At 37.6% G+C, this 12,628-nt stretch overlaps 1 protein-coding gene across 5 annotated transcripts in view; it reads left to right on the forward strand.

Annotated features, from left to right (window-relative positions):
- Nucleotides 1–12,628, forward strand: part of LOC124595447 (hyccin) — a 165,216-nt gene that overhangs the window by 84,007 nt on the left and 68,581 nt on the right. For all 5 annotated transcript variants that reach the window (XR_006978207.1, XM_047134193.1, XM_047134205.1 and 2 more), the window contains one exon: nt 1,453–1,572. Coding sequence is in view for 4 of the 5 variants with exons in the window: in XM_047134193.1 (XP_046990149.1) it covers nt 1,453–1,572 (120 nt within the window). In the remaining variant the exon portion in view is untranslated. The remainder of the gene's footprint in view (nt 1–1,452; nt 1,573–12,628) is intronic.

Genomic DNA, 12,628 nt, shown 5'->3' on the forward strand with positions numbered 1-12,628 from the left:
TAACTATATAATTTTGGACACTGAATGCTATCCAGATCACATACTTCTCTGTGATTAATTTATATATGGAAATAAATCTTTTTCGTGATTTAACCACAGGGGTATCAGTGTTTCAGCTTTTCTTGGAAGTTTCTTAATAATATTAACATCAGATGAAAGGATTTAGAGAGATTAATCAATCTCATGCCATTTTTATTTGTCTTTTATGTGCTGAAAATTCTCCTACCATTTTTCTGAAAGTCCTTTTTTTGCCTATTTTGCATTGAAGTCTCATAGTAGTATAATGATAATTGATTTTGGGATTTTGAATATTTTATCATCCACAATTCTTCAGGTTTACTTGGATTCTTCTTCGTATCATCTTTTTATTGGGGCATGACGGTTAAGAAAAGTTGTTTTGTGTTTTTGTATTTCATTGTCAGAAGTGAGAACCTTTTGAATTGGATATGAACTGTGGAAAATCATCAACTCTTTCTGAACATAAAACATAATAGTGGTATTCCTTTCATAATTGTAATTGCTGTCTTACCTTTGAAGATTTTGTATTTTGTTGCTTTGTCATATTCTCATCCAGAAATTGTGTTGCTTGTTCAGTTAAGATCTTGGGTTTCATATTTATCTAAGAAAATTTCCAGTTCATTTTGTTTACCAGTTTTCAACAAGGACTTTACATTAAGAGTGCCAGCAAAGAATCTCTCCTTAAATTTAAGGCCGGCAGAATTCTGAGGATGATCAGATTCATCAGTCTTATGGGCATTGAACTCCTCAGACAAACCGGTGTGTTGCATGAAGAGATAGTGGATTTCTTCTTCAAGCTGCTACTTGGGGGTTGTGCTTTCTTCCAGCAGACTTTCCATTCTTCAGTTCAGATTGTACATGTATGAGCTAGGGAATGAAATCCCAAACAAAGATTGGGCTGCTACCCCAACTTACATACTTTCTTTTTCTGTCCACTAAGTTCTTCCATCGTTGACCACTTATGTGTGGCTTACTTAAGTTTTGACACATTTGATACACTTTAAATATTCTCTGTCCTGCTTTGCTATTAATGTGTCAAATTTAAAACCTTAAAATTGTTACTTATTTCAATAAAAGAGCAGAAATTTTTACCTGGTGGCCAATTAGTATTGCATGCAGTGCTGCGCATGATACTTTCGTGCAGCTAATGGTCATTTGTGCAGCTAATGCATAATGATAAGTGTGCGTTTATTTTTATTTTGTGTTTGAAAATAGTCAATGCAAAGCTGAAGATGACAGGTTATCACTCACCTGACAGCGTAACAGAGTTTTCATTCTTTTTATTTTAACGCATTTTTCAATTGAAGAACATAAACACTGTCTTAACCTCTTAGACTTGAGTTCGTACTGAAAATAATTTTATGTGAAGTAACACTAATACTTTGCAAATAATAGTCATTTTACTACAGTTGAATTTGTACTCTGTGTTCTTAGGTCAACCTACAGATGGACCAATGGGTATCAGTGTTGCTCTTACACCAGCAACGACAACAGTTACGACTGTCAGCAAATCAATGATTACGAATGCTTCTTTCCGTACGAAGAAGCTTCCTGGTAAGCATAACTTTCATAAACTTAATAAAGCTTATTTAGTGAAAATTTTTTATAGTGGTCTTTCTTTGTAGGATAGGAGCAAGGTAGTGTGAGGCAGATGGGATGCCTTATAATAACTGTGTTAATTCCAATCATAGACACTGTGCTCACCAAAATATAACTAAAAAAATGACACATTTTAAAACCACCTGTTTGTGTTGTTTCCAGTGAGGATATCACATGTCCTTTGCATAAATATTTTGTGGAGTCTTTTATTTAGGCAAAATTGTGACTAAAAACAGTGTATGTAAGTGTTTTGTGCTTTGTGTCCTTTCACTCAAAATGTGTGGACATGCAGGGGCACCAGTTTTGTGTGTGTGTGTGTGTGTGTGTGTGTGTGTGTGTGTGGGGGGGGGGGGGGGGGGTCTCATTTATACTTAGTAGTTGTCTATATGAAGCATAAAAAGTGATCACACTGTTCCAGCAGCAGTTCCTTAAACAAAACATGATTTTAAATATCCATAACCATGGTCTAGAACATGTTTGTGTGCCTAATATTTTGGCTGACAGTTCTGAAGACATCCTCAGTGGCCAGAAAGACTTTGTTGGTTAGTGTCTGGTATGAAACAAGCTCAGGAAGCCAAACTATTTGTATGTATCTGTGCAACAGGACATGTCATCTGACCACCATCAGAGATCGCAGTGTCACACCTAGCATTAAGACCCACAACTTGTCTAATTGCAATGAATTCCTCTTTTTTTTGTTAGGTTTTATTTTATTAATTTATTTAATGTACAGAGAGGTTATACAAATTCTTGGTTGTCATTGGTAATATTGTATCTAAAGCAGTTAGAAGTATAAGCACTTAAGTTTTGCTCTAGGAACAGGAAAGGATAACTCACAGGCACAGTTGCCTGTTATTGGAACTTCTAGAATTACCTGTGTTCGGAACTAGTATTTTTGTTTCATTTAGTTAAAAGGGTGTCAGTGCCTCAGAAACTTACTGTGGAGCTTGTGCTGATATGAAACTTCCAGACAGATCAAAACTGTGTGCCAAACTGAGACTCTAACTCGTGAACTTTACGTTTTGTGGGCCAATGCCCTACTGATTGAGCTACCCAACCATAACTCAGGACCCATCCTTACAGCTTTCATTCTGCTGATATCTCCTCTCCCTCCTTCCAAACTTCACAGAAGTTCTTTTGCAAAACTTGCAGTTCTACTAACAACATTTGTTGCCCATAGACTAGTGGCAAAGTTATTTGTCCATAGACGACTACTAACAGCATCATATGTCCATAGACTACTAGCAGCATCGTATGTCCGTAGACTACTAGCAGCATTGTTTGTCCATAGCCTTTCAGAATGGATAGTGAACATACATTTATGTGAAAGTGGCAACATCCTCTCATTTTGTAAACTAGGGTTATTGACATTATCTTATCTGAATATGAAAACATTTTTATGTGCTGGTGAATGGATTAAATTCTCACTCATCTCCTGAAGTCAGTGTGCTACTAATTTGAGGCACTTGAGATAGTGTAGTTCTTTCAGTCATCAGAGATGCATCCATAATTAACTGATTGCTTTCTACCAGAATGTTGAAACTACTGAACAGTTATCACGACTTCTGTCTTCAGAGTACTTAAGGAGAATAAACCAAACACTTAAAGAAAGGAAGGAAAATGAGAATTAAGTATCCCATAAAGAATGAAGTCATTAAAGATAAGGCATAAATTTGGATAGGATGAGGATGTAGAAGTAAGTTGAATGTGTGCCTTACCAAATCAATCAACCTAGCTTTGCTTCAGCCAATTTGGGGATAAAAATAAAAATATGGGTGACCAAACAGAGATTTAAACTCTGCTCCTGTCAACTGCAAGTTCAATGCCTCAACCACTGTACATTCTTTCTCAGTGGAGCTCTGCCCATTTTTGAATGGTTTTTGGATTAAATGGCCATGTGCCAGTGCCACAAGTCAAAATTGATAATACACTCTGTATGTTGACTTTCTATTTTAAAAACATCAGAAGCTTAATTTTGAAAACTATTTTACAAACAGCATTTTTTTTACTGTTCTGTTTATTTCTTTTGTTGTCTAGCCAACATCATCTTTATGTTGTTGTTGTGATCTTCAGTCAGAAGACTATTTGATACAGCTCTCCTTGTTGTTCTATCCATGCAAGCCTCATCTCCGAATAGCTACTGCAACCTACATCCATTTGAACCTGCTAACCGTATTCATGTCCTGGATTGCCCTCTGCAGTTTTTACCTCCCACACTCCTCTCTGTTACTAAATTGGTGATTCCTTGATGTATTCGAATGTTTTGTACCAACCAATCACTTCTTTCAGGGAACTTGTGCCACAATTTTTTTTGTTCCCAATTGTATCCAGTACCTCTTCACTGGTCATATGGTCTATCCTTCTAATCTTCAATATTCTTTTGGCGCACCTTACTCTATTCTTGCCTGAACTGCTTATCACCTACATTTCACTTCCATACAAGGCCACACTCCAAAAACATACCTTCCTAAAAGACTTCCTAATACTTAAATTTATATTCAATGCTAACAAACTTTTCTTCTTCAGAAACGCTTTTCTTACAGTTGCCAGTTACATTTTGTATCCTCACTACTTTGGCCATCATCATTTGACTGCCAAAATAGCAAAAATTTTCTTCTATTTTTAGTGTCTTATTTCCTAGTGTAATTCCCTCTGCATTTCCTGATTTTTCTTTACATGCCTGAAAAAAATCAACTCATTTTATGACCCCCATTTTTAATATTTACAGTTTCCATTTCAATTCGTTTATTTTAAGCTCTGTTAAAATGAATTGCTTCTTTTTTCTCAGCTATGATGATATAGCTGTTAGAATGTAAGTAACTTATTCACCAAGTAGCAGAAGCTTTGACTCACAGACCAAATACGCATGTCCTCGTGGTGCCACCCCCCCCCCCCCCTCCTGCCCCACTCTCTCTCTCTCTCTCTCTGTCTCTCTCTCTCTCTCTCTCTCTCTCTCTCTCTCTCTCTCTCTCTCTCTCTCTCTCTCTCGTACTAAATTGATGAATCCTTGATGTTTGCTCATGAGCCTGTCCCCTGCATACTACATAGTGTCAGATGGACAAGTGCTGTGATGGCAGTGCGGCAGGCAGGTGGACTGTATAGGTTGTGTCAGATGAGGTGTACAGAGGTAGAAAGGAATGGGATGTAGGAAGTGAGGCTGGGAGTGAGTAGCTAGCATCTCAGGAGGAAGCAGCTGATGTGCTGCCTAGGAATGTGGGAGCAAGGGTAGCAGGTGTATGGGCCAGGCATGTCCTGCAGGGGTGCCAGAACCAGTGGGGAGCATTGTGACACTGAGTGGTTAACGTTGTTTTTGGCCACAGTTTGGTGGTGACCATTCATTCTGGCAGACAGCTTGTTAGATGCCATACTGACACAAAAAGTTGTGCAATGGTTGAAGCAGAGTTGGTGTATATCATGGCTGCTTTCATAGGTGGCTCTGGCTCTGACTATGGAGTTGGATAAGACTCTGACCGGACTGGATCATTAAATTGGGCAGATCTTGCACCTTGGTCTTCCCCAGGGATATGATCCCTGTGCCAAGGTGCTGGGATTAGGAGTGGCATAGGGATGGGCTAAGATGATGTGGTAGTTAGGTGGGTTACGTAACATTACTTTAGGAGGGGTGGAAAGGATCTAGAGTAAGATATTCTCCATTTCAGGGCATGATGATTGCTATTCAATGTTCTGGCAAAGCATGTAGTTTAGTTGTCCCAGTCCACGGTGATAGAGGGTGATGAGGGAAGTTCTTATTTGTATCTAATTCTTGGGGATGGTGGGAAGACCAGGGGTGTGCGAAGATAATGGCCTGGGGGTAGTGCCTGTCCATGAAAGCCCTCACGAGACCTTCAGCGTACTGGACAGGGGAGTTCTCGTCAATGCAGGTACACTGTCCATGAGTGGCTAGACTATATAGGAGAGATATTTTTGCTGTGGAAGGGATGGCAGATGTCAAAATACAGGTACTGTTGGTTATTAGTGGGTTAATATGGACAGAGGTGTGGATGGACCATCAGAGGTGCAGGCCAAGGTCCAGGAAGGTGGCACCTTGATTTGAGGCTGAGGAGGTGACATAGATGGGGGAGAAGGTGTTGAGGGTTTGGAGAAATGAGGAATGAGTTTCTTGGTTGTGAGTCCAGTTTATGGAGGTATCATCAATGAACCTGAAGCAAACAAGGGGTTTGGGTTTTTGGGAGGCTAGGAAGGCTTCCTCTAGATGGTACATAAAAAGGTTTGCATAGGAGGTTGCTGTGTAGAAGCCCATGACTGTGCCACAGATTTGTTTATATACCTTCCCCTCAGTATTTTGGTGATACGGAATCTCTAGAGCTAATCTCTCCCTCCCCTTTTTCTATTCTGAATGTTCCACTGTCTCCATGAACTTTAATGGAAGCTGTAAGATTTGTGTACATATTCTTCTCTATACTAACATAAGTAGAGTCAGTGACTTTTGCTTAAGAACTGCCCATACAGATTTGCTCAAAAGCAGTCAAAAGCTTTCTCCAGCTTTGTGAACTCTAGACAAAGAGGTAATTCATATTTAGTGCTCCATTTTGTAATCTTTTTCTGTACTTTCAAATGGTCCATTCTGCTATACATACTTTTAAAGCCAGCTGCTTCTTTTGTCTGATGTCCAGTGTGTGTGTGTGTGTGTGTGTGTGTGTGTGTGTGTGTGTGTGTGCAGTTGATGTTAATTTAAGTAAATATCTATGGTGTGGAGAGGTGGCTGATAGATCTGTACGTTTTTTGTATCTATCGTGCCTCCTTTTTTGTTGAGTAAAGCAATTATAGCGTAGTTTTTAAGTCGTAGGCATTCTGTATTTAATTTTGCACTTTTCAGTTGTACTACATTTCATTTATATTAGAACACCATTTACCCATGTTCCTCTGTTTCCTTCTTGTCTCAAAGTCCTTTTCACAACTCATTTGGAATCACTTTCACAATGCCATTATTTTCAATATTAACTATCTGTGTCTCAGGTTAATCTGATGAATTACTGAACTCTTTGTTCTTGTGTAATTTTCTCATGTTTGTGTCAGTTATGGTGTCATCTGCCATCTTAACTGGCATCTGTCCAACACAAGCATCTGTATTATTTTCAGTTGTTTTTGTTATCAAATTTTCATTGTACTTTCTCATATTCCCTTCCACATGCTTCTGAATGGTTTTGATTAGTTCACACACATATATTCTCATGTGCCCTTACCATCATTCCGTTGAAACTGTAACCTCACCTCTAACACTTGTTTTCTTCCATTTGAGATATTTTGTTAGTCTTCTACCTTCTTTTTAATGGATGATTTCACCTCAAATCATACAGGTAATATCAACGTGTGGTAGTAAATTTCACTGGGAAAATATATGTTTGTTAGACCCTTTATATCATAAGTGTTAAGAAATAAATTATTTTCATTTTATCTTCATTTTTGTAATTAGTACAGCCTTTTTGAAAATGTATATTTTATAAATAACTCTTAAAACAGTAGAGAACCAAAAAAAACTTAATAAACCAAAAGTACTGGAGAGGTTTCGCGCATTAAAGCTAAGTGTGTTAAAATTTAGTTGACACTTGCACACTTATGGGCTTCCTTTAACTTATCAGATCTCTGTCTTAAACACAAAATTTAAGTTAATTTTTCTACTTGTAAAAAAACTCTAATTTGGAAAGTTGCAGAATGCTACATTTCTGCCATATAACCAAATACGTTACCAAACACAACTGATGTAAGTATAAACAGTATCTTCTATGCTCCAACTATCTGTAATATGGAAATTTTTATTGCTAAAAATGTAAAAAATTGCATTTTTGAGTTTTTACGAATTATTTACTTGACAACCCTCATCCGAAAACTTTAGAAAATTTTACACAAAATATTGTTTGGTTAATATGTTAGTAGTCTAGACACCCCGCCCCCACCCCCCCACCCCCCCAATGAACCATGGACCTCGCCGTTGGTGGGGAGGCTTGCGTGCCTCAGCGATACAGATAGCCGTACTGTAGATGCAACCACAACGGAGGGGTAACTGTTGAGAGGCCAGACAAACATGTGGTTCCTGAAGAGGGGCAGCAGCCTTTTCATTAGTTGCAGGGGCAGCAGTCTGGATGATTGACTGATCTGGCCCTGTAACACTAACCAAAATGGCCTTGCTGTTGTGGTACTGCGAACGGCTGAAAGCAAGGGGAAACTACAGCCATAATTTGTCCCGAGGGCATGCAGCTTTATTGTATGATGAAATGATGATGGTGTCCTCTTGGGTAAAATATTTCAGAGGTAAAATAGTCCCCCATTCGGATCTCCGGGCGGGGACTACTCAGGAGGACGTCGTTATCAGGAGAAAGAAAACTGGCATTCTATGGATCGGAGTGTGGAATGTCAGATCCCTTAATCGGGCAGGTAGGTTAGAAAATTTAAAAAGGGAAATGGATAGGTTAAAGTTAGATATAGTGGGAATTAGTGAAGTTCGGTGGCAGGAGGAACAAGACTTCTGGTCAGGTGAATACAGGGTTACAAATACAAAATCAGATGGGGGTAATGCAGGATTAGGTTTAATAATGAATAAAAAAATAGGAGTGTGGGTAAGCTACTACAAACATCCAGGAAAGGTAAGAAGCACAAGAAGAAAACAGTATGTAAGATGAAAAGTGGAAGAAATTGAAACAGATTTTACGCAAGCAACAGCTTCAAAACTTTGGGTAGTGTATAATGTAGATGTACTTCATGCAGAATTTGAAGATAATGATATGTGCACAGAATGTGATGTGTGGTTTCAAAACCTAAATACTGCCATCTCAGCAGCCACCTATACTGAGAAGTACAGTTACTAACACTGATACGAGGTAGCCACTCTAAGCAGCAGATACAGAAATACATACCCACTTCCTCACATTATTTGATGTCAAAAATTCGCAAAATAAAAGAATGAGAAAGGTATTTGGGCATGCCCAAATTCTTACTGTGGGCATCTGTTGCAAGATGATACACTTTTTTTGCTATTTTTGCTCTGGAATATTACTTAAGTGGTGATAAAGATTGCAGCCCGCAAAGTCCTAACCAGGCAATGTTATCTGTTAGTGAAAATGAGGGAAAAAGTTGAAAAGGTAAAAAGATATGACAAGATCAATAAGAGAAGTGTATCTACTAATTAAAAAGGAGAACCCAAATTTAAAAATTGGTCTCACAAAATTCTGCTCCTCACAACCAAAATGGGTAAAACACCAGCCAGTAAAGGAAGTATGAACATGCATTTACTGTATTAATTTGAAATTTGTTTGTTTTGCCATACGCATTGTCACAGGAAAGAAGCACACAGAGATGAATGTGATGCTTTTATGTGTATGTCAAGAGTCACAAGATAAATGTTGGTTGCAGGAGTGGGCAATGTGTCCTGGTGCTGAAGTGATGACTGTTGAAGCGTTACACCTTCAGGATACTGACAATGACATACCTATGTATTGTGGGAGGGTGGAGAGTTGGTGAAGAAGACAGTAGAGTCAGAGAAGTTTGTTTCAGAGGTTAGGCATTGGATCATGAAAGGAATAGCTCACCATCGTATCTGGAGGATTGCTGTAGCAGAAGTAAAATGAGCCACAAACTTTTTTCAACAGTGCAGTGTTGATTGTTACATTGTAGGCAAAATTAAATCATGGAAAGTCGCGAAGAGATGAAATCATGATGGAAGACAATAATAATTTGTGAATAATATCATAAAAAGAAAAATGGGCATAAATATTCTGTATCTCGTTTTTGCTATAAAATGCTTTCGAACAAAATTATGAATTCTTATCACAACCACTTAGGATGATGTAAAGTAATTATTTTGATTCAGAAATCCCAATTTTGCACAAAATTGACTTAAAATCAGCAATCAACTTAAATATTAAGTGTCCATGATTTTTTGATCTTGCGAGTAGAGCTAGGTCCACCTAAAAAATTTCTTATATTTTGCGCAGACAAATATTGTCCATTCTGGTTGTGTGTTCCCTAAATACAATGACCAACTAACATATTGTGAAATTTTTAGAACATTTAAAAATTTTAGAACATTTAGGATGGGGGTTTTGGAGAAAATAATTTCTAAATAACAAAAATTTCAGATTCTTTCATCTTTATGTACAAATATTTTGACACTTTAAGAATTTCATGCATTAATGACATAGCTGACAGTTAGCAGTCTTTCCACTTTATCATTTCTCAAACAGTTAACATCCTGTGACTATTCGTATTTTCAAAACATAATTTTGAAATTCACAAAAAGTTACAAATTTGCATATTTTTCCAAAAAAAATAGAAAAAAAGCTCAGAAGTGTGTATGAATTAATCATGTCTCATAGTATTGGTAACACAAGGTATTTATTGAAAATAAATTCAGATCTCTCTCACTTTTGGTTTCTTTATTATAAGTTTTCAATTTTTCTTTTCATTATGACATTCACAAATACTTTCATGTAGAGCGGTCTGTAGCCTTTTAACAAATCATCAGAAAATCAAAATATTGTAATTTTGGAGATGTATAATGTGGAACTTCAACATGTATTTTTTTTTTCAGCAAACTTTGGAGTAGTGATATGACACATTCACTCTTGACCTGTAGGATTTGAGATGAAATCGCCCTACTTGAACATATTTATCTACTTACATAAATAAATAATGGTCTCTTTCACCTATGTTCGATCTTCATTCTCTAAGATACTGTCTATGATCTTAAACTAAGCCTGTTATATCTCATTATTCTTAAATAAATTCTGATGATTCACTTTGCTGATTTCATCCCTGAATGGATTTCTTGCTCACTCTGTATCTATTGCTTCTTCTTGATTTTGCTGCCCTATGATCACTTAAAACTTTAAAATGGTTTTGGGCCATGACATTCTGTTTAATTTCTTTCCCAATGTAATTGGGAAGATAAGAAGAAAAAAAATCTACTCACCAAGTGGGATGAGAAGAAAATCCTGTCTGATAAGTCTCCCCAACCCGGGGTTCTCGGTGATTGTCCCGAACTGTACCCCTTTCTCTAAACCTCTCCAATCCTTTTCCTTCACCCCTCTTCCTTCCCCTTCAACTCTTCTGCTGGAAGGAGGAGCCACTGGCTATGAAAGCTTGCATAAATTAAACCTCTCTCTCTCTCTCTCTCTCTCTCTCTGTGTGTGTGTGTGTGTGTGTGTGTGTGTGTGTGTGTGTGTGTGAGAGACAGAGAGAGAGAGAGAGAGAGAGAGAGAGAGAGAGAGGAGAGAGAGTGTGTTTTCTCATGCCACCTCTTGGTGAGTTGATTTTTTTTTTTATTTTTATTTTTTATTCCCTCTCCCCTGCTCTCCAATTACATTACCAGGTATAGAAGCATGAAACCATTTCCCTATAGGTGGTGCTAGCCGTCAGTGTAGGGCCTGTGAGAACATGTCTGCAGCACCATGTGCTTCCTGTAACAGCTGATGATTAATGTCAACACACAGTAACCCAAGGTGCATACATCAGTATCTGTTTCAAACCCGTAAACATGTCGAATTTTGTGCCTATGAACTAGGATTTGCGGTTTTTTCTATTATCACTTAAAGAAAACTGCTGCAGAATCACATTGAATGCTTCTCAAAGCTTTCAGCAAACATTCTCTTGGAAAAACACAGTGTTTCAAGTGGTTCAAAAAATTCAAAAATTATGATTTTAATGTGAGAAACGACGAGTGCAGGAAACCACTGACAAAGTTCAAAGACAACGAATTACAGGCCTTATTGGATGAAGATGATATTCAAACTCAAAAAGAGCTTACAAAACAATTGAATGTGATGCAGAAAGTCATTTCTCTTCAGTTGAAAGCTATGGGAAAGGTGCAGAAAGTGGAAAATTTGATTCAGCCCGAACTGAATGAAAGACAGCAAGCAATTCAAATGACCACTTGTGAAATACTGCTCACCAGATACCAAAGAAAGTCGTTTTTCCAGCGAATAGTGACAGGTGATAAAAAATGGATAATTTTGAGAATCCTAAGTATCGTAAATCATGGGTGAATCCAGGCAAACCATTGACATCCACTGAAAGACCAAATCACTTTGGAAAGAAGACCATGTTCTGTGTTTGGTGGGATCAGAAGGGTGTCATCTATTGTGAGCTGCTAAAATCAGGTGAAACTTTTAACACTGAGTGCTGCCAACAGCAAATGATCGATTTAAATCAAGCATTACGTGAAAAAGACTGGAATATGGAAAAATGCAACACAGTCATATTGTTCCATGATAACGCCCCATCTCACTCTGCAAAATGGGTCAGGTAAATGATTGAGGCATTCAGTTGGGAAATTCTAGGGCATGCTGCTTATTCTTCAGACATGGCTCTGTCCAATTATCATCTATTTGCAACACTGGGACACCCTCTCACTGAACAACGGTTCAATTTGTATGAAAATGGCTCACTGACTGGTTTGCTTCAAAAGAAGAACTGTGTTTGTTTGTGTGTGTGTGTGTGTGTGTGTGTGAGAGAGAGAGAGAGAGAGAGAGAGAGAGAGAGAGAGAGAGAGAGACATTCAAACCTGCCAGAGAGGTGGGAGAAATGTATCAACAACAGTGGAGGTTATTTTGAATAAAATATTGTTAATTAGTTTCAAACAACAGACATGATTATTGCAACCAGATTCTGGTATCATGCTTCTGCTCCTGGTATACTGTTTAATTTCTTTGTTTTTTTATGTAGTCAATTTACTTTCTGTTTTAGCTTTGTTAATAATAGTTTGTTTGTTTGGAAGAATGTATTAAGGTCTAATTCTACGTACCTTATATTTCTGCTTTGCTGCCCTAGTTTGACAGAAGAAAGGCATTCTTAGTCTTTGTCATATTTTAAAGTTTTTTTAAAATTTTGTAGTAGAATTTTCTTGTAATTTAACAGTCTTTGTAAGTCTTCGTAGATGCCTTCAGTCTCTGATCAGAATGTGAGAACATTTGTGCAAAAGCATGAATGCTTCCACTGAATATATTGTGTTTATTTTTAAATAAATTCTTGCTGTTCTTGTTCATATGGCGGGATGCCT

This window comes from Schistocerca americana, chromosome 1, assembly GCF_021461395.2.
Source record: "Schistocerca americana isolate TAMUIC-IGC-003095 chromosome 1, iqSchAmer2.1, whole genome shotgun sequence".
Classification (NCBI taxonomy): domain Eukaryota; kingdom Metazoa; phylum Arthropoda; class Insecta; order Orthoptera; family Acrididae; genus Schistocerca; species Schistocerca americana.